At 55.3% G+C, this 26,309-nt stretch overlaps 1 protein-coding gene across 6 annotated transcripts in view; it reads right to left on the reverse strand.

The window, feature by feature from the left end:
* The window catches only part of SLC43A3 (solute carrier family 43 member 3), a 62,477-nt gene that overhangs the window by 12,490 nt on the left and 23,678 nt on the right, over positions 1 to 26,309 (reverse strand). For 5 of the 6 annotated variants that reach the window (XM_075928594.2, XM_075928596.2, XM_075928593.2 and 2 more), the window contains 5 exons: positions 8,809 to 9,047; positions 8,153 to 8,282; positions 6,723 to 6,769; positions 5,622 to 5,698; positions 1,142 to 1,234 (listed from right to left, as the gene is read on the reverse strand). In XM_075928594.2, the coding sequence (XP_075784709.2) occupies positions 1,142 to 1,234; positions 5,622 to 5,698; positions 6,723 to 6,769; positions 8,153 to 8,282; positions 8,809 to 8,998 (537 nt within the window). In that variant the 5' untranslated portion in view covers positions 8,999 to 9,047. Of the gene's footprint in view, positions 1 to 1,141; positions 1,235 to 5,621; positions 5,699 to 6,722; positions 6,770 to 8,152; positions 8,283 to 8,808; positions 9,048 to 24,599; positions 24,720 to 26,309 lie in introns of those variants that run through there. The other variant, XM_075928592.2, reaches the window with a different exon arrangement.

Raw genomic sequence — 26,309 nt, forward strand, 5'->3', positions numbered from 1 at the left:
ATCTCTCCACTGGACCACACTGTCTTTCTCCTCCCCTGGCCCAATCCTGCTGTGACCACACCAGGGGCTTTCTCTGGCGTCTCCTGCTGGCTCAGAGTTGCCTGGCAGCCTGACATTGCTCCCCAGAGGGCTGGGACGCGAGCTGAGCTCTCCCTGCGTGGGGGGGGAGGCAGGTTGGCGGAGGGGAGGGGGGCCAGAATGCAGGCGAGCCCTGGGGGCGTGTGGGGTGACAAGAAGCGGATCATTGGACGTCAGAAAATCGGGGTGGGGGCTGTAGCTTTCTCAATGGGCCCCAAATCCGCACCTCAAACCCCGCCCTGGGCTCCCATGCAACAGAGCCAATTTTGACCCAACCCACATCAGCATGTGGGCACTGAGGGGGGAAAAGCTCTTAGCTGGGGGGGGACCTTTTTTGGGTCAGGGGCTGCTGACCCACAGAAAAATCAGTCGGGGGCTCCACATTCCCCTCACACAGCAGGGGGGTGGTACCCGGGCTAGTAGATTTTGTGTGCCCCAGCCCATGCTGAGCCTCAGGGGGCGGATCCAGGCAAGCCGGGGGCCATATCTGGCCCCTGGGCCTGAGGTTCCCCACCCCTGTCTTAGACCATACCATAGCCTCATGCTTAACTCTAGCAGCTGTCTCTGGGCCCTGGGCCAGCCAGCAGGAAACTCGCAGCAAGTGTCCTCAAGGGCTCCGGGGAATCCCCGGACATTCCCAGCATCCCCCGGGGCTCAGCCTTCTCCCTCTGGGGATCCCCGAACATTCCCAGCATCCCCCGGGGCTCAGCCTTCTCCCTCTGGGGATCCCCGAACATTCCCAGCATCCCCCGGGGCTCAGCCTTCTCCCTCCGGGGATCCCCGAACATTCCCAGCATCCCCCGGGGCTCAGCCATCTCCCTCCTGGGGTCCCATCCTTGCAGTTGCTGGCTAACTCCAGCACCGGTGGACTGCAAGCTGCTAGGGTCCTGCCAGACCCAGACAAGAGTCATCAGCCGGCCTTGTGACTCCTGCGGGTGGGAGGGACATTCAGGCTGAGCTTTTCAGGAGGTCTCTCCTCTGCCCCAGCCTCCCAACCTCCCCTCTGCTCCCCCCCCCCCCCCCGTTTCCCCTCCCTCCCCCCGAGCTGGGCCCCAGCGCTCACCTTGACCAGGAGGAAGATGGCGGAGGACGAGTCGAAGGCCCCGTTGTAGAGGGTGATGATGGTGGAGCGGTGCTTCCCAAACAGGTTCCCCACCTGGAAGCATGAGACACCCCCCGGCCAATCAGCCCTGCTGGGCCACAGGGAGCACAGGCTGGGGGCTGACAGAGTGCTTTGGGGCTGGGACCCACAGGGAGCTGGATGGGGGAGGCTTATGGGGCCAGGGAGCCCACATGGAGCCAGGATGTGGGGGTGGCACTCTGGGATATGGGAGTCGGGCTAAGGGGGGCCCGGTGGGGTTGGAGAGGACGCTGAGGGAACGCTATGGGGACTGGGGTCTCTGGGGAGCCGGGCTGAAGGAGGACCAGTTTCCCCATCCTCCATGAGGACGCCCGCACCCCGAGGCCTCTGCTTTCCTGAGTGGGGCTGTGATCCTGCACCCACGTGGGATTTTGGTCCTAATCTTGCTAACATCTGAAGCTTTCCCACGTCAGGCGTATTTCATTCTTTTCCGACGTTCAGTTGCTGAAGGCAGGGGTACGAACTGGGGGCAACTATCACCGGTCTCGGGCTGCTAGCTAGGACTGGCTGAACCTCTCATTAACCTCATTAAAGTATTTGAAGGCTTCAATATCTGAGACATAGGTGAGAGGATTATTCTAAGAGGGGTGGGCGAGATTCTGTGGCCTGCACTGTGCAGAGGGTCAGACTAGATGATCATAATGGTCCCTTCTGACCTTAAAGTCTATGAGTCTATGAGTCTATGAACCTCCTACCAAGTCCACGCTTTCGAGATGGAACAGGAAGTTGGAAAGACAGCACTCTGTAAGCAAGCTACCCAACAGGACACATGATTTCTCTGCTCTCACGGCTTCCGAATGTTGCCAGACCAGCTTGCTGAGAAAATGGGAATCACGATGTCGGGGAAGGACAGAAGAAAAGTGTCTCTGCAATCTAAGACAAAAGTCATGATGATGTGATACAGAGGTGGTCACCTCATCTCAAAAAAAGATATATTGGCATTGGGAAAAGGTTCAGAAAAGGGTGACGAAAATGAGGGGTTTGGAACGGGTCCCATATGAAGAGAGATTAAAAAGACTTGGACTTTTCAGCTTAGAAAAGAGGAGACTAAAGGGAGATATGATAGAGGTCTATAAAATCATGACAGGTGTGGAGAAAGTGAATAAGGAAAAGTTATTTACTTGTTCCCATAACACAAGAACTGGGGCTCACCAAATGAAATTAATAGGTAGCAAGTTTTAAACAAACAGAAGTAAGTGTTTCTTCACTCAGCACATGGTCAATCTGTGGAACTCCTTGCCAGAGGATGTTGTGAAGACCAGGACTTTAACAAGGTTCAAAAAAGAACCAGATAAATTCATGAAGGTTAGGTCCATCAATACTTACTAGCCAGACTGGGTAGGAATGGTGTAGCCTCCGTCAGGGGCTGGAAAGGGATGACAGGAGAAGGATAACATGACAATTCCCTGTTCTGTTCTCTCCCTCTGGGGCACCTGGTATTAGTCACTGTCGGCAGACAGGATACTGGGCTAATGGATCTTTGATCTGACCTAATATGGCTGTTCTTATGTTCTTATGAAAGAGATGGCTAACTTTTCCTGCCACCTGTCCAAACAGAGGGCAGAGAGATGAAACACAATATGAAAGATAAAGTAGCCATTAGCATCAACCAAGACCTGGCCAAATGGCCTTTGATAGCAGAGGAGTTTTGCATGAAGCGTATGAAGGAAGGCCTGGCCTCTTTTCAGAGTGGGCACCAGAAGGACAGTTTAAGGTTTGTTGTGACAATTAAGCTTCTCTCTGATTTAGAATTTAGCAGAAGGGAAGACATCGTCGGCTCTCCTGAAAATGGAAGTTACCAAGGTCCCCCTGGAACTATCGCTAACTATGCTCCATGGCTAAGCGAGGGCTTCAAATGCCGCCGTGGAAACATTCTACTTGTTCAAAACAATCTGTGACGAGTTTCTCGCGTGAGTGGGAGGAACAGTTTTGAAAGTCGATGGCAGTGACATTACGCAGGAGAAATGCTACTCTGTGAGGGCAGGCTCAGCTCCTGCGGACGCTCACGTTGAACCGTTACCTGTCATTTTCCGATACGGCTTGCACAGTGTCAGGTACGAGCACGCTGTTGGTGGGTACCCGTCCGACTCCACATGGCAAAGTCCCTCTCCCAGCCTGTGATGTTGTCGTCGGACACAAACAACACTGCAACTGCAAACGGCAGAGGTCAATCATACCATCAGGCAAGCAGCATGTCTGGAAAGCGTGAAGGTCTTTGAGCTCAGCTCCAAAGATTTATGCCCCCTCTCTGGGCATGGGTCGTGCACAGCTCTTTCTCTGAACATTGCTGGGACACGGAGCATGGAGGCTTGCTTGGAAGCCATCAACTTTCAGTGTTTTGTGCAGAAACGACAAGGAATTGTTGAGCGTTGGTGAGTGGGTTGGCTGGTTGGCTATTCAGCATTGGCCAGGGGACGGGCCGTATCTGTGAAACAAGAGTGATCAAGGAATCCTCCTTGTCCTAAAAACAGCCACACTGGGTCAGACCAAAGGTCCATCTCAGCCCAGTGTCCGGTCTTCCGACAGGGGCCAATACTAGGTGCCCCAGAGAAATTGAACAGAACAATCATCAAGTGATCCCTCCCCTGTCACCCATTTCCAGACTCTAGCATACAGAGATTAGGGACACCATCCCTGCCCATCCTGGCTAATAATCATTGTTGGACCTGTCCTCCATGAATTTATCTAGCTCTTTTTTGAACCCTGGTAAAGTTCTGGTTTTTACAACATCCTCTGGCAAGGAGTTCCACAGGTTGACTGTGCCCTGAATATGCTGCCAGACACAAGCGGATCTCATCAAGTTGAATCTTGGAAAGCAATTGTCATGAACTGTGAGGACACTCAACACTGTTTGAAAGGACAAGAGACCATGCCAAGGAAAATGGCAGCATGACCATTGTACGAGAAAATCTGTCATGAGGACCTTCTGGGACGTGATATTAGAAAGCGTAGGCACAACTAGCACCTGATTCCAAAAGCCAAATCCAGATTGGGCCGTTGCTGTCTATTTACTGCCTTCCTTGCAAGAATTTGCCACAAACGTCCGATTTCTATTTGAGTATTTTGAAATGCAAGCAGAAAGGCTTCGAATGAGTCCTACCCCCCCAAAACCACAACTGCAGGGTAACACAAACACTTCCAGATGTCATGAGTGAGGAAGGAGAAAATTGGAGAAGGGCTGCCTTTCTTCTCTGTTCCACAAGCAAAGTGGGAAATGGAAAAGAAGAAGTGAATGTTCACGCTGAGCTACCAAGCATCCCAGCTCTGTGTGATGCTTGCCCGAACAGTCGACAGCCTGAGCTTGAACAAATCAATTTCTTGTGTTTGCACGATACTGCAGCATGCAGGATGAACATGCTGCTGGAAGCACCACATTTTTGCCCAACACACATCTAACAGCGTCCGGAGTGTTTGCAAGAGTGTTACAAGGAGGAGCGGGGGGAATTGTTCTCCTTGACATCTGAGGATAGGACAAGAAGCAATGGGCTTAAATTGCAGCCAGGGAGGTTTAGGTTTGGACATTAGGAAAAACTTCCTACCTGTCAGGGTGGTTAAACACTGGAATAAGTTGTCTAGGGAGGTTGTGGAATCTCCATCATTGGAGACATTGAAGAGCAGGTTGGACAGACATCGATCAGGGTTTCCCAACCTATGGGTCAGGACCCAAATATGGGTCACCATTACATTTCAAAAGGGTCGCCAAGTGTCTCCCCAGGTGGCTCTGCCCCCTCCCCTCCCCTCTCCTCATTTTTGAATTTCCCTGGGTCACCAAGTCTTCCTGAATTATCAAAATGTGTCCCCATCTGGAAAAGGTTGGGAACCACTGATCTAGATGGTGTGTGGTCCTGCCGTGAGGGCAGGGGACTGGACTTGATGACCTCTCAAGGTCCCTTCTGGTTCCAGGATTCTAGGATTGTGCTGAGGCAGAAGCAAAGCCCAGCACTCTTGCTCCGGTGGCCGTTGTACCAGGATGCCCGCCGCACACAGTGACGAGGGCACAGCCACTGCATTCGGTGGCAGGGGAAGCTTGCAAGATGCCCGTTGAAATGTTCAGACTTTCTTGTGACACGCACTGCTCTAGGTTTGTCCAGGCTGTACACACCCTGCTCTGCCTCTTCGCTTTTCGTGGCGCCACCCCGTGGGCCTTCCTCCAGGGCTGCACAAGGGCCACCTCAGCGTCCTCTCCTTCACCAAAGCCCTCTCCCCACTTGGGAAGTGCGCACTCCAGCCTCCCCGGCTTCCCCGCTCTGGGGGGCTCCCACTTCAGGGCGTGTTGGGTCTCTGAGCCTGCTTCTAAAGCTCGGATTGCCCATGGGACCCAGCAGGGGGCAGCAAGCCCACCCACCTCAAGAGGCCCCTTCCTCACTAAGCCGGAGGCCGGGCAGAGGGGGGAGGGTCAGACCTGCATGTTGGTGAGGATGAAGAGGATCCCGCCGACGGACAGCAGACACATGGCCGGGAAGAGGATCAGCGCCGTGGCTGCGGGGGGGACACAAGCACCACGTGTCAGGGAGCTGCACCCCACAGACCTCGCCCAGGGCACCGGGCACGCACACAGCCAGCCGTGCGCCACACCACCAGTGTGTAGAACACACGCACAAGCACATGCCGGGACGTGAACGATCCGGCTTCGTGATGAGTCCCAGTGAGTCACACATACACACTTGTGACTTAGAACAATTGCTTGGGAGTGTTGCACACCCCACCACCAAGCCTCATAACGCCAGTGAGTGTACACACACACATGCACACAAAGTCTGGTCTCATATCAAGCCCCAGGGAGTGTCTCACTGAGACACACATGGACACACACCCTGTCGGGCCTTGTATCAAGCTACTGTGAGTCTCACTCTCTCTCTCTCTCTCTCACACACACACACACACCTCTATCAGGCATCATAACAAGCCCTAGTGAGTGTCTCTCTCTCTGTCACCCACCACACACACACACCCCTCTGTCGAGCCTCATTACAAGCCCCGGAGAGCATCTCCCTCTGTCACACACACTGTTGGGCCTCATAACAAGCCCCAGTGAGGGTCTCTCTCTGTCATGTGTGCACACGCACACACACACACACACATGCACGCACGCGCGCACACACGCGCCATGTTGGCTCTCATAACAAGCCCCAGTGAGGGTCTCTCTCTGTCATGTGTGCGCACGCACACACACACACACACACACACACACACCCGCACGCGCACACACACGCCATGTTGGCTCTCATAACAAGCCCCAGGGAGTGTCACACACGCACACACATTGACACCTCCTGAGAGTCCCTGGCCAACACACACCCAGAAGTGTCCAGACACGAGTGCCCAGAGCAGCCTCTCCGCTGAGGTGGCTCAGGCCTGACTGCCCAGCAGGGGGCAGAGCTGCGCCCACGCCCCAGCCACACTGGCAGGCGGAGCTCCTGGCCCAGTGGGGCTCCTGCAGTCAAGTGCCGGGTGCCGCCCCTCCCGCCCCCGTCCCACCGTGCCCAACAGGCGGCGGCCTTACCTGCGGTGGAGAAGGCGATGAGCACCGTGCCACTGGTGTAGAGGGATCTGAAACACACGGACACGGGGCCATGCTTGGGGAGCGACCGGGGGGGGGGGGGGGGCAGAGGCTCCAGCTCCTGTCCATGCTCGGAGGCCTGCAGCTCCCCTCCCAGCTCCAGGGGGCAGGGGAGCAAGGGAGGGGTGGCTGAGGGCAGTGGTGGGGGAGCTAGACACGTGGGATGCACGGGGGGGGGGGAGGAATGGGGAAGGGAGGGGCAGTGGAGGAGTGGAAGGAAGGAGGAGGCCATGGAGGGGTGGGGACAAGCCCTCAGCTAGTGCCCTTGCCCGATGGGATGGGACGGGATGGAGGGATGGATGGATGGGACAGGACGTGATGGGACGTATGGCAGCTGAGGGGTGGATAGGCAGCTAGCATAGAGCAAGACCTTAGCAGGACAAAGGCAGGTGCCAGAGGCCCAGCTGGCAGGTGGCTTGGCTGACCTTTGCCCTGCAGCTGGGCCTGGGTCCCCAGGAAGGTGATCGCTGAGCCCCCCAAGCCCAGTGGGAGCAGAAGAGCTCTGGTGGGGGCAGGTGGCAGCTGGAGGCTCCAGTTAGCGCCATTCCCCCACCCCCACCCGATGGCCAGCTCCTCCTCCTTGGCTTCTCCGCTGCTGTGGCTGCCAGGAACTGTGGGGCTGGCCTCCAGCTGCGTGGGGGCAGGTGTGAGGCTGGAGCTGCAGATCCCTGGTAGCAGCCCCAGCTCTGTAGCATGGGCAGGACGGAAACGGCTTGCAAGGAAGCCGGCACTTCCTTCTGGGCACTTGCCTAACCTCAGCCCAGCCGGCTGGCCCTGCTACAGCCATAGAGCCAGCTGCACGGCCCCCTGGGGACCAGCCACGCAAGGGACCTCTCCATCCCCCAGCTGGCTCCCAGGCATAGGCTCCACCAAGGAGAAAGGAATGCCGTGCAGATGGAGCCCTCAGGGCATGGGACAGCTGGCCAGCACCCAGCCCAGCAGTGGGGAGAGGCCTGGGAAAGTGGGGAGCTGTGTGTGGCGGGACAATAGCAATCTGTGGGGCTGGCTGCTACAGGCCCTGATCTGTGGGCCCAGGCAGGGTGGCGCAAGGAGAGGCGGTTGGACTCACTGGATAACATGGGCCAGGCGCGGCCCCGGCCTGGTAACCCTGATCGCCACATTGTGGGGAGAATGGGGAAGAGAAACAGCCAAAGAGAGAGTGGAGAGGGAGGACTTTCTCTCCCTGCTGACTCCATCCCACACACACCCCAAACAGACCCATGGAGATGAGGACCCCATCTCCCCGCTCCAGTGCCCTAGATTCCAGGGGAGGGGTCCCCAGGGGATGCAAGTGAGGGGGTAGGAGTGGGGTGGGTTCAGGGGGCTGGTCTCAATGGAGCAGGGGTGGGTCCCTGGGCCTCCCCCCCACTCACATGGCCAGCAAGCGCGCGGGCATGGTACCAAAGCGGTCAAAGATGTAGCCGGTGGGGAAGGTCATGAAGTTGTTCATGAAGGAGCCGATAGTGAAGACCAGTGACAGCTTCTCGTCCTGCGCCCGGCAGTCTGGGGAGAGCGTGGCCTGAGACGCTGACCCGGCTCACCCGCCGCCCGGCGCCCCCACAGGCCTCTCACCTAGACCCCAACACCCACATGGGGCCCCAACACAGATTCACCCCCAGACACGGTCCCCATGGCCTGACACCCCCTCCCTCCCCACACCCAAGGCCCGCAGTCCGGAGACGCTCCCTCATGCCCTTCACCCATGCCCCTAACAGGTCCTCTCTTCTCTCCCACCCACAGCCCAAGAGGGAGTCTGAGGGAAACGGGCGTCACTGGGGGGGAGCTCAAGGTCAGGAACCAAAATGCAAAGGAATCTTTATTTAGGGATCTGCAAACGTGACAATGCATCACCCCAAATATGCAAATGAGGGCATTGCACTATTTGCATATTCACCTCAGGCTTCTGGTGCTGCAGCCCAGATGGACACCATCCCCCTCCTAGCCTCTGCGTTGCTGCCCCACCCCTCTCCAGCACTGCCCACTCCCTCCCCGGCACTCCCTCCCCCCTCCAGCACTGCCCCCGCCGTACCTGGGCCTTGCGTGCCGTTGCCCGTGCCATTAGCCGCCGGCACGCACAGCTCCTCGAAGTAATGCATGTCCTTGAGCACGAACACGAGCGACGCCCAGCCGAAGATGACACCGGCAAAGCACATGCACTCCAGCAGGCCGGAGAGCAGGGTAGCCAGCCGCTTGGCCAGCACCGCGCCCTGCCCCTCCATGGCGTCCTGCTCGCTGCCCTTCTGCTCCGGGGAGGGTCCCTTTCTGAGCCTGGAACCACAAAGAGACATCCCAGGAGGTCAACCCTTTGCAGAGACCTCCAATGCCCATGCCTGGGGCTGAGCTGCAGCTGCTTCTGGGGAGGGGGGAGGAGCAGCGGCTAATAGAGGCTTTCCCCACCCAGCACTGAGAGGCGGCCGCCTCTGGAGAATCCTCATATGGAGGCTAGGAAAGAAGATGGGAAAGGCCAACAAGGAACCGTGAAATCCAACCATCCCCCACAGGTGCCCGCAACACGCCCACGTGCTCACAGACGAAGGCTGGAGGGCTAACTCGGTGCCGGGCCCTGCAGGAGGGTGCAGAGCAAACAGGCAACACCAAAGTTGGGCAGAACGAGGCTACTCAAGGAGAGGAGGAAATACCAGGGGGTACGTCTACACTACAGCACTAATTCGAACGAACTTAATTCGAATTAGTTAATTCAAACTAAGCTAATTCGAACTAGTGCATCTAGACCTAAAAACTAGTTTGAATTAGCGTTTTGCTAATTCGAACTAGTATGTCCACATCGAGTGGACCCTGAACCGAGGTTAAGGATGGCCGGAAGCAGTGCCGACACGGCATCTGATTAGGATTTAGAGCGTGGAGCTGCTGTATCAGGCTAGCCAAGGGCTGTGCTTAAAGGGTCCCGACCTCCACCCCTGACAGACAGTTCTCAGGGGTTCCCCGCTCGCTTGTCTAACTCGATGAGGGACAGCAAAGCAGTCCTGTCTTGGAATGCCCTGAATGCCCACACTCGGCACATCACAGCACTCGGCCATCAGCCCGGCTGCTCTTGCCGCAGGCTGCCATCCGGGGGGGGGGGGTCAATTGGGGGGCTGCAGGAGAGGAGCCCGCAGAGCCACCCCAGTCCTCCCCATCGGGGGCTCGTACCCCATTCCTCCCTCACCTCCTTCCACTTACCCCTCCCTAGCCCCCCATCCTGATGTACAAAATAAAGGACACGTGTTCAAAAATAGAAACTCTCTTTATTTAACAAAACTCGGGGAGACTGGGAAAAGGAGGTGGGAGAGGGGAAGAGAGAGGGTGGGAGAGGGGAGGGCAACTAAAATGATCAGGGGTTTGGAACAGGTCCCATATGAAGAGAGGCTAAAGAGACTGGGACTTCTCAGCTTAGAAAAGAGGAGACTGAGGGGGCATATGATAGAGGTCTATAAAAGCATGAGTGGTGTGGAGAGGGTGCATAAAGAAAAGTTCATTAGTTCCCATAATAGAAGGACTAGAGGACACCAAATGAAATGAATGGGTTCAAACTAATAACAGAAAGTTGTTCTTCACAAAGCAAATAGTCAACCTGTGGAACTCCTTGCTGCAGGAGGCTGTGAAGGCTAGAAGTAGAACAGAATTTAAAGAGAAGTTAGATCAATTCATGGAGGCTGGGTCCATGGAGTGCTATTAGCCAGGGGATAGAAATGGTGTCCTTGGCCTCTGTTTTGGAAGGCTGGAGATGGATGGCACGAGACAAATGGCTTGGTCATTGTCTTCGGTCCATCCCCTCTGGGGTAGCTGGTGTTGGCCGCTGTCAGCAGACAGGCTACTGGGCTAGATGGACCTTTGGTCTGACCCAGTATGGCTGTTCTAAGCTCAGGGCTCAGGGTCGGGGGTCTCACTGGACCACCCTGATTTTCATGCAAACCTGCTCCTGGGTGGCCAGGCTGGCAGCTATCCTGCCTTAAGTATCAGAGGGGTAGCCGTGTTAGTCTGAATCTGCAAAAGCGACGAGGAGTCCTGTGGCACCTTATAGACTAACTGAAGTGTAGGAGCATAAGCTTTCGTGGGCAAAGACCCACTTCGTCAGATGCATGTAGACTATCCTGTCTTAGACGGCCACTTTCCTGTGCCTAGTGTGGAGGTCGTGATGAGATCCATGATGTCCACACTAGACCAGGCGGGTCCCCGCCTCTTGCAGCCCCGGGCAGGCTCCTGGGAGCCGCCAGCCTGGTCCTGGGAAGAGGCAGAGGGCTGGGTGGCAGCGGGTGGCTGGCTCGTGCCGTGCCAGGTGCAGGGTCTGCTGGCTGGGTGCTGGCAGGCTTACACCTGGCACAGGCACCGTAGCCAGCCCGTGCCCCTTTAAGGGCTCCGGGGCCGGGAGGGGGGCAGAAGAGTTTCCCTGGTGGTGCCCAGAGTGGCCACCAGGGAAAGCTGGGGAGGGTTAGCCTACCACTAGTTCGAATTAAGCTACACAGCCCTTAATTCAAACTACTTAATTCGAACTAGGCTTAGTCCTCGAAGAATGAGGTTTACCTAGTTCGAATTAAGCACTCCGCTAGGTTGAATTAAGTTCCAACTAGCGGTTTGCCTGTGTAGTGCCTATCAAAGTGAATTCGAACTAATGTTTGTTAGTTCGAATTAACTTTGTAGTGTAGACATACCCATATGGATTTATTAAATGCCACTGTTGGGTTAAACTAAAGGGGACTGAGTTGTCACTCTCACACACACACACTCATGCCTCAGGCACTCACACACTTACCCTGGCAAAGGGTTGCAGGCAGAGAGAGAGAGAAAGCCAAGGCATAGTAGCTCCGGAGCATCGGCCTGCAGTCATGGATTCCCCCCCCCCCGGCCAGCTGATCAGAAAGAAGGCTTCAGTTCTCTCCTTTTTGTCATGCACGCAAGGACCGTCCCATCCCAGACCTCCTTCCAGGTCCTTCCTTGGCTTAGAGCAGTGTGTGTGCAAGATTGCTTTAATTAGTGATCACCTGGCTCCTGGCGCCACATGTTTGGCCTTGCTCTTTTCCTGGCTCCTGTCTCCACTCACACACTCTCTCTCTTATCACCTGCACAGCTCCCCCTTATCGCAGGAGGGAACGGCAGCGTAGAGTGAGTTGCAGAACGCAAAAGGCTGAGAGTTATAAAGTTTACAAAGTTGCAGAGCTCAACAGTCTTACAACAAGTGGCCAAACTTCAAAGGCAATGCGGTTGAAAGTGACAAAGGAACCACCACCAAGCTCAGTGGTTACAAAGATGCCTTCCCAAGCACAGCAACCGACTGAGAACCATTCCTCTCTCAGCCAACTTCAAATCATCAGTAAAGAAATGGCTTGGAAGACAACTGTCCCTTCCCACCCCCCGCCCCAAACAGTGTTCCATGCAGTCAGCAGCATATTTTGTCAGTCTCTCTGTCATGTGTTCGCAGGACCTTACAGTTTAATGCATTCCCAGAAAATGTATGTGAACATAACAACAGCCACACTGGGTCAGACCTGGGCTAGGTCTACACTCGCGGCTTCTTGCGGGAGTAATATGCAAATGAGGCTAAGCATGGAATATTGCCGAGCCTCATTTGCATACCTAATGAGCCATCATTTTTTTCAGATGAGGCTCTTGCACAAGAAGGAGCGTTTACATTGAAAAACCCTCTTGTGCAATGCCGTTCTTAGGTGCAGGAGCCTCTTCTGAAAAAAATGGTGGCTCATTTGGTATGCAAATGAGGCTCGGCGATATTCCATGCTTAGCCTCATTTGCATATTACTCGCGCAAGAAGCCGCAAGTGTAGACATAGCCCAAAGGTCCATCTAGCCCAGTATCCTGTCCGCCGACAGTGGCCAATACCAGTTGCCCCAGAGGGAGGGATCACAACTGGTAATCCGCACGTGATCCCTCCCCTGTCACCCATTTCCAGAGTGGGAATCGAGTAGTTCCAATATACTAGCAGAGCGAAGGCTTTACACAACCGGCAATATAGAGTAGGCAGATTTGCAGATAACTTTCAATATGGTAGCAAGGGGATAAGAAAGAAGGTCCCCTCATGGATCAGTAAGGGTACATCTACACAGCCACATTACAGTAGACTTCTGATAATCCAGCATCCTTGGGACCCAAGGGTTGCCGGATTATCGGATATGATGGAGTATCGGGAGGTATTCTGGCGGGGTGCTGTGATGGGTCTCCCGGGACCCGCACTGCATGGGAGAGTCGGCAGGGAGGGGTGTGGGGAGGGGCAAACCCTCCGCTGTGTTGTGGTGGGGGGGGGGTGGAAGCCACGTGCAGCCAGCTTGCAATTGGTGGCGGCGAAGAGGAGGCGAGAAGCAGACAGCTGTTTAAGGCGGGCGGGCGGGGGTCGGCTGGGAACACTGCCTGCCTCTCGCCTCCTCTCCGCCGCCACTTCGGGGAGCTCCAATTGTCCGGCTGGCCGGAGCACTTCCGGGTTCCAGCTGGTGCCGGACTTTCAGGAGTGCCGGACCACGGGATGCCGGACAATTGGAGTTTTATTGTATTTCAAAATAACTGACTCCGCATCTACACAACAGGCAGTTATTTTAAAATACTGTCAAAATACTGTCAAGCTGGAGGACTTCTTACTCCGACTCCTGCAACCCTCATTATCCAAGGAGCAAGGGAAGTCGGAGGAAGAGTGCTCTGTTTTGAAATAAGTGCTGTGTAGACACTCTCAATTTCAAAGTAAGCCATTGTGAAATAAGCTACACAACTGACACCACTCAATTTGCATAGCTTATTTCGAGTTAAGCCCCGCTGTGTAGATGCACCCTTACCAGTTCAAAGACAGGACACAAAAGGGTGCATCTACATTGTGCCCTTACCTCGAAATAAGCTACGCAATTTGCACTATGCAAATTGCGTAGCTTATTTCAAAATACATTTTGAAATAAAGTGCTATTTCGACAAGTCCCTTAGCCCTCATGGAATGAGGGTTACAGGGACACCGGAATAACACGCCCATTCGTTTGAAATATATTTTGAAATAACGGGCACATTTAAAGATGCAGAATTGCTATTTTGGGATACTTCAGGAATCCCAAAATAGCGCTGCTGTCTAGATGTAGCCAAAGGGAAGGAAAATATGGGACATTCTCACAATGGAGAGGTGAATAGCAGGGTCCCACAAGGGTCTTCTGTGCTGTTCAACATATCCAGAAATGCTCTGGGGAAGGGGTGAACATTGACATGGCAACATTTGCTTTGTTTTGCTACAAAAGGACTCAAGATTGTTACATCCAACACTGTGACAAGTGACAACAGGCGCTCACAAAACTGGGTGGCTGGGCAACAAAAGGGCGGATGAAATTTAACATCAATAAGTGCAAAATAATGCACATTGGAAAATATAATCCCACCCTGACATGCTACACGACGGGGTCTAAATTAGCTGTTACCGCCCACGAAAGAGAACTTGGGAGTTATTGGAGGTAGGTCTGAAAACAGAGCCGGCCCAAGCTACGGACTGACCAGGCTACCACCCGGGGTGCCCCATTGTAGGGAGCGCTGTGCGGTGCTGCCGGGCTGAGCAGGTGCGGGGCCATGCATGCGCCACACGCCCGGGGGCGGTGCCACTCTCCCAGGGCGCACGAATGGCTCAGGCCGGCCCTGTCTGAAAACATCCAGCCGGTGCAGAGCAGGGGTTTAAAAAAAAAAACCTAATAATGTGTTAGGAACTATCAGGAAAAGGATAAAAAAATAAGTCAGAAAAATATCCTAACACCACTGTGTTATCCCAGGAAACTATACACCAGTCAGTTTATCTTCTGTGCCAGGAAAGATAATGGGGTAGGTAATTAAGGAATCCATCTGCAAACATCTGCAAACATCTCAACAAGGTGATAGGTAACAGCCAGCATGGATTTGTAAAGAACAAATCACATCAAATCAATCTGATAGTTTTCTTTGATAAGATAACAAGCCTTGTGGATAAGGGGGAAGTGGTGGACATGGTATACCCAGACTGTAGTAAGGCATTTGACATGGTCTCACATGACCTTCTGATCAATAAACTAGGGAAATACAACTTAGATGGGGTTACTATAAAGTGGGTTAACCATAACTGGCTGGATAACCATTCTCAGAGAATAGTTATTAATGGTTCACAATCATGCTGGAAAGGCATAACAAGTGGGGTTCCGCAGGGGTCTGTTTTAGGACCGGTTCTGATCAATATGAGTATGTCTACACAGCAAAGTTATTTCGAAATAACAATCCTTATTTCGAAATAACGTTCCTAGCTAAACCGCTATTTCGAAGCGCTCTGCTTATTTTGAATTTGGTAAACCTCATTCTACGAGGAATAACACCAAATTCGAAATAGCTATTTCAAAATAAGTGCTGTGCAGACACTTATTTCGAAATAGGGGGCCTCCAGCCTTCCCAGGGTACCCTGGTGGCTGCTCCAGCATCAACCATGAACACTTCTCTCCCCCCCCCCCCTTCCCTGGAGCCCTTAAAGGGGTTGACTCTGGCCACAGTACCTATGACAGCTCCAAGCCTGCCAGCCCAGAGCCAGCAGTCACTGCCCCTGACCCAGTGGCCCCAAAACATGAGCCAGCAAGCCACTGGCAGCCGGCCCTCCACCGCTCCCCAGGAGCAGTCTGCCAGCTCCCAGGAGCCTGCCAGGGGCTGGAGAAGGCGGGCACCTTCCTGGTCTAGTGTGGAGATCATGGACCTTTTTCGGGTTTGGGGTGGATGCCCCCAATGACCATGATCTCCACACTAGACAGAGGAACGTGGCCATCTATGGCAGGAGAGCTGCCAGCCTGGCCACCAAAGGCCACATGCGAACCCAGGAGCAGGTTTGCATGACAATCAAGTTGGTCCGGCGAGACACCCAACCCTGAGCCCTGAGCCCTGAGCTTCCCCTCCCCCTTCTTCCCCTTGCTTCCCCTTTCCAGCTCCCTCCTCCCAGGTTTCCTTCTCCCCTCTCTCACCCTCTCTTCTCACCTCTCCAGCCTCCTTTCCTCAGTCTCACCAGAGTTTCATTCCCTCTCCCCCCAGTTTTGTGAAATAAAGAGAGTTTCTGTTCATGAAAATACATGTATTTTATTTGACATCAGGAAGGGAGGCTGGGGGGGGGGGGTAAGTGGAAGGACGTGAGGGAGGAATGAGGCACAAGCCCCCAGTGGGGCAGACCAGGGAGGCTTTTAGTGCTCCTCAGGGTGGAAACTCTTCCGCAGGGCCTCCTGGATACTGACAGCCCCCTGATGGACCTGCCGGATGGCAGCCTGCAGAAAGTGCAGCCAGGCTCACAGCAATGTGTCCAAGAGAAGCACCAGAGTGCCCAGGGGCAGCTCTGGCTCCTTGTTGCAGGTTGCTGTGGTGTCCTGAGTGAGGGCAACAAGAGCTCGCAGAGACAAAATGCTTTGCTGTCCCTCATCAAGGTAGACAAGCAAGCAGGGAAACCTGAGAACTGGCTGTCCGGGGGGGCGTCCCTTTAAGCACAGACCTCAGATAGCCTCAGGCAGCAGCCCCACAGAGTAAGTACTGACCTGGTGCCCTGCCGGAACTGGTTCCGGCCGGCCTTAAATGCAATTCAGAGTCCACTCAGTGTGGACGTGCTATTTCGAAATAGCAAAATGCTATTTTGAAATGCGTTTTGTGTGTAGACACGTTATTTCGAAATAAGCTATAAGATATTTCGAAATAACACTGTAGTGTAGACATACCTTATCTTCATCAACAGTTTAGATATTGGCATGGAGAGTACGCTTACTAAGTTTGCAGATGATACCAAGCTGGGATGCAACTGCTTTGGAGGATAGGGTCATAATTTAAAATGATCTGGACAAGCTGAAGAAATGGTCTGAGGTAAATAGGATGATGTTTAATAAAGACAAATGCAAAGTGCTCCACTTAGGAAGGAACAATCCATTTCACACATACAGAATGGGAAGTGACTGTCTAAGAAGGAGTACTGTGGTCATAGCGGACCACAAGCTAAATATGAATCAACAATGTGACAGTTTTTTAAAAAGCAAACATTTATTCTGGGAGGCATTAACAGGAGTGTTGTGAGCAAGACAGGAGAAGTCATTCTTCCGCTTTACTCTGCACTGACCAGGCCTCAGCTGGAGTATTGTGTCCAGTTCTGGGCACCACATTTCAAGAAAGATGTACAGAAGTTGGAGAAGATCCAGAGAAGAGCAGCAAAAAATGATGAAAGGTCTTAAAAACATGAGCTATGAGGAAGACTGAAAGAACTGGGCTTGTTTAGTTTAGAAAAGAGAAGACTGGGAGGGGACATGGTAGCAGTTTTCAAGTATCTAAAAGTGTGTTACGTGGGGGGTGGGGGGGAACTGTTCTTGGCCTCTGAGGATAGGACAAGAAGCAATGGGCTTAAACTGTAGCAAGGGAGGTTTAGGTTGGACATTAGGAAAAACTTCCTAACTGTCAGGGTGGTTAAACACTGGAATAAATTGCCCAGGGAGGTTGTGGAATCTCCATCTCTGGAGATATTGAAGAACAGGTTAGATACACACCTGTCAGGGATGATCTAGATGGTGCTTGGTCCTGCCGTGAGGGCAGGGGACTGGACTCGATGACCTCTCAAGGTCCCTTCCAGTTTTAGTGGTCTGTGATTCTTTGTAAATTCGGGGTGTGCCCACACTTTGAACACTGTGTCTGGTGGCCCCATCTCCAAGTGCTGGAGAGGAACTGGAAAAGGTTCTGGGAAGGACAACAAAGATGACCCCAGATATGGAACGGCTTCCATGCAAGAAGAGCCTAAAAAGACGGGGACAGCTAAGAGGGGACATGAGTGACCCGTGCGAGAAAGTGAACAGAGAAGGGCACCACAAAATTCCAGGCTCCACAACGTTTCTGCAAGTCTGCCACCCCTCACTGGGCTGGGCCCGGAGGGCAGCTATGGGGGGGCAGGTGGCAGCTGTTTGTAGATGACTCTCTTGACCAGCACTAAGCGGTGGCCGCCTACGGGGAGAGTAGTGGCAGCTGTTTAACAGCCACGCTTCATCTCCACGCAAGGATCCCCCACCCAGCACTACAGAGCAGCCACCTCTGGGGTGGGGCATAGCAGCTTATACTGTGACCTCTCCCCCATCTCTGCAGGACGATCACGCCAGGGGTGGGGCGCAGCAGCTGTTTATGCAGGGGCTCCTCACCCAGCACAGCAGTGCAGCTGCCTCTGGACCGGGACACAGAAGCTGCTCTGAAGCAGTGCCCAAGAGGTGAGGGGCCATAACGTACCCAGCTGGAATTGGGGGGAAATTGAGCTTGGCAAAGGAATGCACCCTGTGGGAGACAGGCCAGCGTATGGCGGGAGGTCTGCTGAAAAATGCCACTGATCTTTGGAAAGTTCAAGAGACCTTGTTCGCATTGGGATCAGCACTAGCTGTGTGGAGAGAGCACCCCCTGCTGAGGCTCTGTCCCCACCCTGCAGCACGGCACCCCCTGCTGGGCCTGTCCCCTCCCTGAGGCACAGCACCCCCTGCTGGGTCTGTCCCCTCCCTGAGTCACAGCACCCCCTGCTGGGCCTGTCCCCTCCCTGAGGCACAGCGCCCCCTGCTGGGCCTGTCCCCTCCCTGAGGCACAGCACCCCCTGCTGGGTCTGTCCCCTCCCTGAGTCACAGCACCCCCTGCTGGGCCTGTCCCCTCCCTGAGGCACAGCGCCCCCTGCTGGGTCTGTCCCCTCCCTGAGGCACAGCACCCCCTGCTGGGCCTGTCCCCTCCCTGAGTCACAGCACCCCCTGCTGGGTCTGTCCCCTCCCTGAGGCACAGCGCCCCCTGCTGGGCCTCTGTCCCTTCCCTGCAGCACAGCGCCCCCTGCTGGGTCTGTCCCCTCCCTGCGGCACGGCGCCCCCTGGTGGGTCTGTCCCCTCCCTGAGGCACAGCGCCCCCTGCTGGGCCTCTGTCCCCTCCCTGCAGCACAGCGCCCTCTGGTGGGTCTGTCCCCTCCCTGGGGCACAGCACCCCCTGCTGGGCCTCCATCCCCTCCCTGCAGCACAGCACCCCCTGCTGAGCCTCTGCCCCCTCCCTGCGGCACAGCGCCTCCTGTTGAGCCTCTGCCCCCTCCCACTCCCCCATCCCAGAGCTCCCCACACTGAGTAGGAAGGCTGGGAGGGAGAGCAGTGTCACTCCCCCAGCAGGGATGCCTGCATTTGCTGTCACCCACACAGAACTGGGGGGGTCTCAGTAGGGGATCGGTGTAGAGCTCAGCACAAAGGAACGGGGTGGAGGGGAAATATGGGACGTGGGAACCAATAAAACCTTCTCCAGGGATCTCCCATGCTCCTTCCCCTTCCATGTCTCCGCCCCTCCAGGCCCAGCCTGGCCTATGTTGGGTGCTCTGGCTGGGTCGAGAGAGAGCCAGTAGGGTTACTTCCTGCCTCCCCCGCCCCCCAGCAGTGCCCAGAATCTGCTCCTCCCCTGGCCAGGCTGTGCTCTGGGGCCGGGCGCAGGAGCCAGCACCTTGGGGCCTGACAAGGACAGTCCTGTCAGCAGGATTTTCATGCTGAGCTAGGAAGGACACGGGGGTCACCCGTGACAGGGCTGTGGACAGTGATTTATCCATCCCTAGGGAGCCACAGGGTGCTGCAGGCCTACAGCGCCTGGGTAGAGTGACCTGGGTAGGGGCTCCAGTGGGACTGTAGAGACAGAGCTGGGAGTTAAGGCAGTACACCCAGGGTGTGTCTAGACTACATGCCTCCTTCGACGGAGGCATGTAGATTAGCCAGATCGGAAGAGGGAAATGAAGCCGCGATTAAAATAATCGCGGCTTCATTTAAATTTAAATGGCTGCCCCGATCTGCCGATCAGCTGTTTGTCGGCAGATCGGGGGAGTCTGGACGCGATGCCCCGACAAAGAAGCCTTTCTTCATCGACACAGGTAAGCCTGGTTTCACGAGGCTTACCTGTGTCGATGAAGAAAGGCTTCTTTGTCGGGGCATCGCGTCCAGACTCCCCCGATCTGCCGACAAACAGCTGATCGGCAGATCGGGGCAGCCATTTAAATTTAAATGAAGCCGCGATTATTTTAATCGCGGCTTCATTTCCCTCTTCCGATCTGGCTAATCTACATGCCTCCGTCGAAGGAGGCATGTAGTCTAGACACACCCCCAGGGTACAGATCACCAGCCTGCCTCTCAGGAGGCTGGGTTCTAGCCCTGCCTCTGCTGGATGACCATGGCAAGTCACGGTGCTGCTCTGTGCCTCAGTTTCCCCATCTGCCTTGGCTATTGGGAATGTGAGGCCTTTGCGGGCAGAGCCTGTCTCTCGCTGTGTCTGGACAGCACCGGATCCCACAGGGCCTTGATCTCAGCTGGGACAGGGCCTGTCTCTCATTGTGTCTGGGCAGCACCCGATCCCACAGGGCCCTGATCTCTGCGTGCTTCTGAAATAGAAACAGCAGCCAAGTGCTAGATCCCTCAGAGCCCAACCAATTTTCCCCCCTGAATCTGCCAGCAGGGCTGTGACCAGGAAGATCCAGGCAGGGCAGCCCATAGGGTGCAGTTTGTGGTCCCTGCTGGGAGCTCATGTGATGTAGCAACAGGGTACGAACACACCGACCACCAGCGCCATCAGCATGCGGCCCGTCGGGAAATGAGCTGTTGGTGCCAGCAGAGCCCGGGGCCGACTCAAAGGGGCAGGGGCACAGTAGGGTGGGGCTGGAATATCTTTCCATAGTCCCAAGGTAAGGGGTCACGAGATGCCCTGCTACCCACCCACCCATCGCCTCACCCTCTGCCTCTGCCACAGGCACCCCCTACCAATGTGTCCATGTGCAGAATAAATATTGTTATGTGCCCTAAGGCATGTGCAGATGTGCACCACCAGCTGGGAGGCACCTGTATCTCTTCTGGGCGGCCGCACAAGCCCTCAGCTTACAGGGAACACTGCCAGTTACCTTTCCAGCCTTCTATTTGCTTGTCCCATCTGCACCTTCCAACCCGCACACACTCAACCGCTACCTAGCCTCTACCCAGCCTATCCACTCCTCTGTCTTCCCGTCTAACTTCCTCCCTTCTTCTGAGGCTCACTGCCATGTTGTCTGACCACAGCATATACACCACATACACCACAGCATATACACCACAGGGTAGGAGGAGACGTGTATTCTGATGGTAGACAGAGAGGGTATGTCTCTAGACTACACGCCTCTGCCGACAGAGGCATGTAAAATAGGCTACCCGACATAGGCAATGAAGTGGGGATTTAAATATCCCCGGCTTCATTAAAATAAAAATGGCCGCCGCACTGTGCCGGCTCAGCTGATCGTCGGCACAGCGCGTGAGTCAAGACGCGGATCGGTCGACAGGGGAAGGCTTTGTCGACCGCTCCTGTAAACCTCATTTCACAAGGCATAAGGGAGAAGTCGACAAAGGCTTCCCCTGTCGACCGATCCGCGTCTTGACTGCCATGCTGTGCCAACGATCAGCTGAGCCCGCACGGCGCGGCAGCCATTTTTATTGTAATGAAGCCGGGGTTATTTAAATCCCCGCTTCATTGACTATGTCGGGTAGCCTATTTTACATGCCTCTGTCGGCAGAGGCCTGTAGTCTAGACATACCCAGAGAGAGAAGGAGAGAGAGAGAAAATGGGAATAAGATATATAGATAGATGGATAGAGGGGGTGTATGGAGATAGAGAGAGAGAGAGAGAGAGAGAGAGAGAGAGAGATGGGGTGTATGGGGATAGATAGATAGATAGATAGATAGATAGATAGATAGATAGATAGATAGATAGATAGATAGATAGATAGATAGATAGATAGATGGGGTGTATGGGGATAGATAGATAGATAGATAGATAGATAGATAGATAGATAGATAGATAGATAGATAGAGTCCCAGCCCCTAGGTGACAGCCTTCCCCAGCTCTGGCCCCAGGCTGGAGGTGCACTGGTGAGTCAGTAATGGCACGTTGCTGTACTGAAGCCTGTTCTTCTCAGCTGTGGGTGGTGGGAAGTTATAAATAATCATCTGCATTTCTATGGCAGCACCACATGCCACTCGCCAGGCGCTCCCCCTCCCCCAGTGCATGGAGCCCCATCCCCTGGGTACATTCCTGCTCCCCAACTCCCTGAAGGGGAAACTGAGGCACAACTAAGAACTGTCTCGTGCCAGGCTGCCTGGTAATGAAGGCCAGAGCCCCGTGCGCCCATGCGTCCTGTGGGCACTGTCATGCCTACGTGTGTGGTGCCGTTCAGCATTGTGGGAGGTGTCATGCATGTATGTGATACAACTGCTGCACAGCATCATGCATGTGACAGACACAACAGCCGTGCAGCACCCGTCTCGTGTCACACATGTATCAGAGTGGCTGCTATGCAGCGTGTGAACTCTCACACCTGTCCGACAAGATGGCTGTGCGTGTCAGGTGTCACGCCTGCGCAATGAAGTCCTGTTAGCATGTGTGCCACACAACAGTCGTGCAGTGTATGTGCAATGTGCCACAGGGATATGTGCGACATGATGACAACCAGGCCGTGTGTGTGACACGCCCCCTGCAGTACATGCAACCCTCCTTTGTGAAATGTGCGTGCAATGTCACACGCATGTGTAACATGGCAACTGTACTCCCTGTGTATACTCAACAGCTGTGCAATGCAGAGCGAGAGTGTCTATCAAACAAGAGCAGCAGTGAATTCTCCATTGCTGACGTTTTTCAGGCAGGAGGGGCTGGCTTTCTCCCAGCTCTGCTCTGGGAAAACTTTGGGGGTAGGTCTCCAGCTGGTGATATCCAGGATGTCAGACCGACTGATCACAAGGGTCCCTTCTGCGTTGGAATCTGTGAGTGTAGCACACCAGCCATGCCTAACACCACCCCGTGCAACATACGTGCGACATGTCACTTGTGCAGCCCAACCTCCATGCAGCGTGTGCATCCGGGATTCTTTGTTTGCTGTAAGCTCGGTTCTCCCCCGGGGTGAATGCTCACACAACTCACAGCACACACACCGGCTTTCCCTGCAAGCTGCAGCCTCCCGCACGGGCAGACACGCCCAGACCACACCAGGCACCGGGGGGAGCAATGGCAGCGTCGGGAACAGCTGGCTGCCAGCCGCCCCTCCCTGGGCAGGTCACTAGGCATCGCTGCTTTCTCCCCCGGCCACATGCTCCAAGCTAGAACAGACACTGCCAGAGAGTCTGCGTTCCCAACCGCCCCATCCCCATGTGCCCTGCCTGAGGCACATGGTCAACCAGTGTCCCAGGGTGGGGGCTGGGAGCATGACAGCCCCAAGGAACTGACCAAGGCCAGCAGCCAAACTGCCCTGCCCCACCTGCAATACAGCTCTCCCTCAGCGTCGCTCCCACTGTCCGGCTCACGTACAAACACCACAGTGCCCCCACCTCCCATCACCACAGCCTCCCTCCACAGAATGGCTCCCTTCCTGCTCCATGCACAACTGGCAACGAGCTATCTGCATGCACCCCGCCTAGCCATCCGCCCGCAACACCCCACTGTACCTGTCCTTCTGCAACACCCCGCCTAGCCGTCCGCCCGCAACACCCCACAGTACCTGTCCTTCTGCAACACCCCGCCTAGCCATCCGCCCGCAACACCCCACAGTACCTGTCCTTCTGCAACACCCTGCCTAGCCATCCGCCCGCAACACCCCACTGTACCTGTCCTTCTGCAACACCCCGCCTAGCCATCCGCCCGCAACACCCCACTGTACCTGTCCTTCTGCAACACCCCGCCTAGCCGTCCGCCCGCAACACCCCACTGTACCTGTCCTTCTGCAACACCCCACCTAGCCATCCGCCCGCAACACCCCACTGTACCTGTCCTTCTGCAGCACCCCGCCTAGCCATCTGCCCGCAACACACCACTGTACCTGTCCTTCTGCAACACCCCGCCTAGCCATCCGCCTGCAAAACACCACTGTAACTGTCCTTCTGCAACACCCCACCTAGCCATCTGCCTGCAACACCCCACTGTACCTGTCCTTCTGCAACACCCCGCCTAGCCATCCGCCCGCAACACCCCACTCTATCTGTCCTTCTGCAACACCGCACCTAGGCATTCATCCACGTGCAACACACCATGTAGCCATGCATCCACCCAGCCTCATACACACACATCTATGAATCTATCTGCTTACACCATATCTATCTATCCCCTGCACAACACTTTCTTTCTTTCTTTCTTTCTTTCTTTCTTTCTTTCTTTCTTTCTCAGTTCTCCCCTCTCACTGGCCCCATCCCCACTTATCTGGCCTATTCCTGAGCTGTAACGCCTCCAGCTCTCGCCCCTTTTATCTCCCCACACTCCACACCCCCGATCTGAGTCACTTATTCTTAGTAGGAGCCAGAGCCACCCACCCCTCCCCCTACACGGTGCATCTGTTTTCTCTTAGGCTATGTCTGCACTAGCACTTTGGTCCACACAACTTTTGTGGCCCTAACCAAACACACACACGCACCCCCCGACCGACATCCATTTCACCAGCAAAGTGCCGGTGTGAACAGCACAAACAGCAGAAGACACTGTCCGGGTGACATCGCTACCGCCGCTCCATGGGTGTCATTCCGACACTCTCCCACAGGCAGAGCACGGCTACGCGGGAGACGTTTGCAGCTGGCCCTGTGCCACTGGAAGGTCTGGAGTGTAGACACAGCCTGAGTTCCCATAGCCTCGCCTGCCCCTGCGCCTCCCAGCCCTGTGCTCCCCAGGTGCCTGTCTGGGAGAGCTGGGGAGGTGGCTGGAGGGTGCCAAGCAGTGGAGCAGCAGAAGGGACAATGACAGCCCATCTGGCCGGCCGGCTAGCCAGGGGCCTCCCTGTGCTGGCCCCTCCCCCCACAAATCTCTGGCCGGCTGGGGGGTGGCCTGGCAGAGCAGGTGAATGGGGAGACTCACCTTAGGTCACCAGCTCAGGAGCCGGGCTGCTGGCACTAGACCGTCAGCAGCATGACAGCCCTGCCGGGACACTCCAAGGCACTTCCTCTCCTCCCCCTCCTCTCCCCTCGTCCCTCTCCCCTGCTCCGCCCCCCTCTGCCCCCTTTCAGGAAACAGATGTTGGAATGAGCACTTAGCCAGCACACAGAGACAACACGCACACCCAGCACAGAGGCAACACGCACACCCAGCACACACACACGCACACCCAGCACAGAGACAACACGCACACCCAGCAGACACGCACGCAGTCATACACACACGACAGGCACACCCAGACAGCATGCACACACGGCACTCACTCACATGGCATGCACACAGCACACACAACACGCATTCACACACTCATGCACATGACAGGCACACACACTTATACATACACAAGCTGCACACACAGCACACACACAACAGGCGCCTACAGCACTCACACGCACTCATCCACATGATATGCACACACACACATTTATATATGCACCTATAACACACACATACATACATACACAACATGCACACACACACGCACACACACTGGCACATGCACACAGAACACACATACCCATACACACAACACAAACACACACATACATACACCCAGCATGTACACTCACGCACGCGCACACACAGACACACACATACACTGTTGCAGACCCTTGCTCCTCCCCCCCATGCCCAGTTGCTCTCAGGGGCTGTCACAGGGCACTGTATGACGAAGTTGTTGCCCCATTTTTATGGCACGACATCGGACCAGACACGGCCCACTGAGGCGCCTCTTCTTATAGGGCCACCAGGTGGCAAAAAGTCCTCAGAGCTGCCCTTGTTTGCCTGCTGGACCTTTGCTCCCAGCCCACCTGGCAGGACAAATGTATAACCCTGAGCCTCCTGGCTAGGCTGGTGGGCTGGCGGTCCAGCCCTGGGGACAAGGCGGAGCAGTGCAGATCAATGATCCCCGGCAGTAATGCCTAGTGGAGTGTAGGGATGGAAGCGACTAGTCGACGAGTTGATTATCTGATAAGCAGCAGCTTATTGGACAGTCGACTAGCGATGCGCCTAGTCGCTTCCCCCTCCCCCGTGCTGCCTCTATCAGAGAGGGGCAGCGAAGTGGGGGGGAGCAGGAGCCGGCGCGGGGGGGGGGGAAAGCCGGCTTAAAAGCTGGTTCCCCCCAGCACTATCTCTGCGGGCGGCAGGGGGGGTAGAGGCCACTTCTGCCAGGGCCGGGAGACCCCGGCCGGCCCCACGCTCCCTGTGGGACTTCTGCTTTTGAACTGTAGCAAGAGCCCGGCAGGGCGCCCTTATCAACTAATCAAAGAGTCGATGGAAATCCCACGGACTATTCGATTAGTTAATTCGTCTACATTTAACATCCCTCGTGGAGTGGCTAGTGCTGGGTGGGGGTAGAATACTCCACTGGCTTCTAACCCAAGCTTAATTTGGGCTGGGCTTGGCGCAGCTGAGCCCCCACACCGCGGGCCTGGCTGTTCCTAGCCCTGGCCCCTCTGGGTCTGGCAATTCAGAGCCTCCAACACCTCCAGGCCTGGCTGTTCCTAGCCCTGGCCCCTCTGGGTCTGGCAATTCAGAGCCTCCAGCACCTCCAGGCCTGGCCGTTCCTAGCCCTGGCCCCTCTGGGGGTATGTCTACACTAGAAAGTTAGTTCGAACTAACGGACGTTAGTTC

Source organism: Pelodiscus sinensis, chromosome 5 (assembly GCF_052426305.1).
Source record: "Pelodiscus sinensis isolate ZL-2025 chromosome 5, ASM5242630v1, whole genome shotgun sequence".
In the NCBI taxonomy this organism is placed as follows: Eukaryota; Metazoa; Chordata; order Testudines; family Trionychidae; genus Pelodiscus; species Pelodiscus sinensis.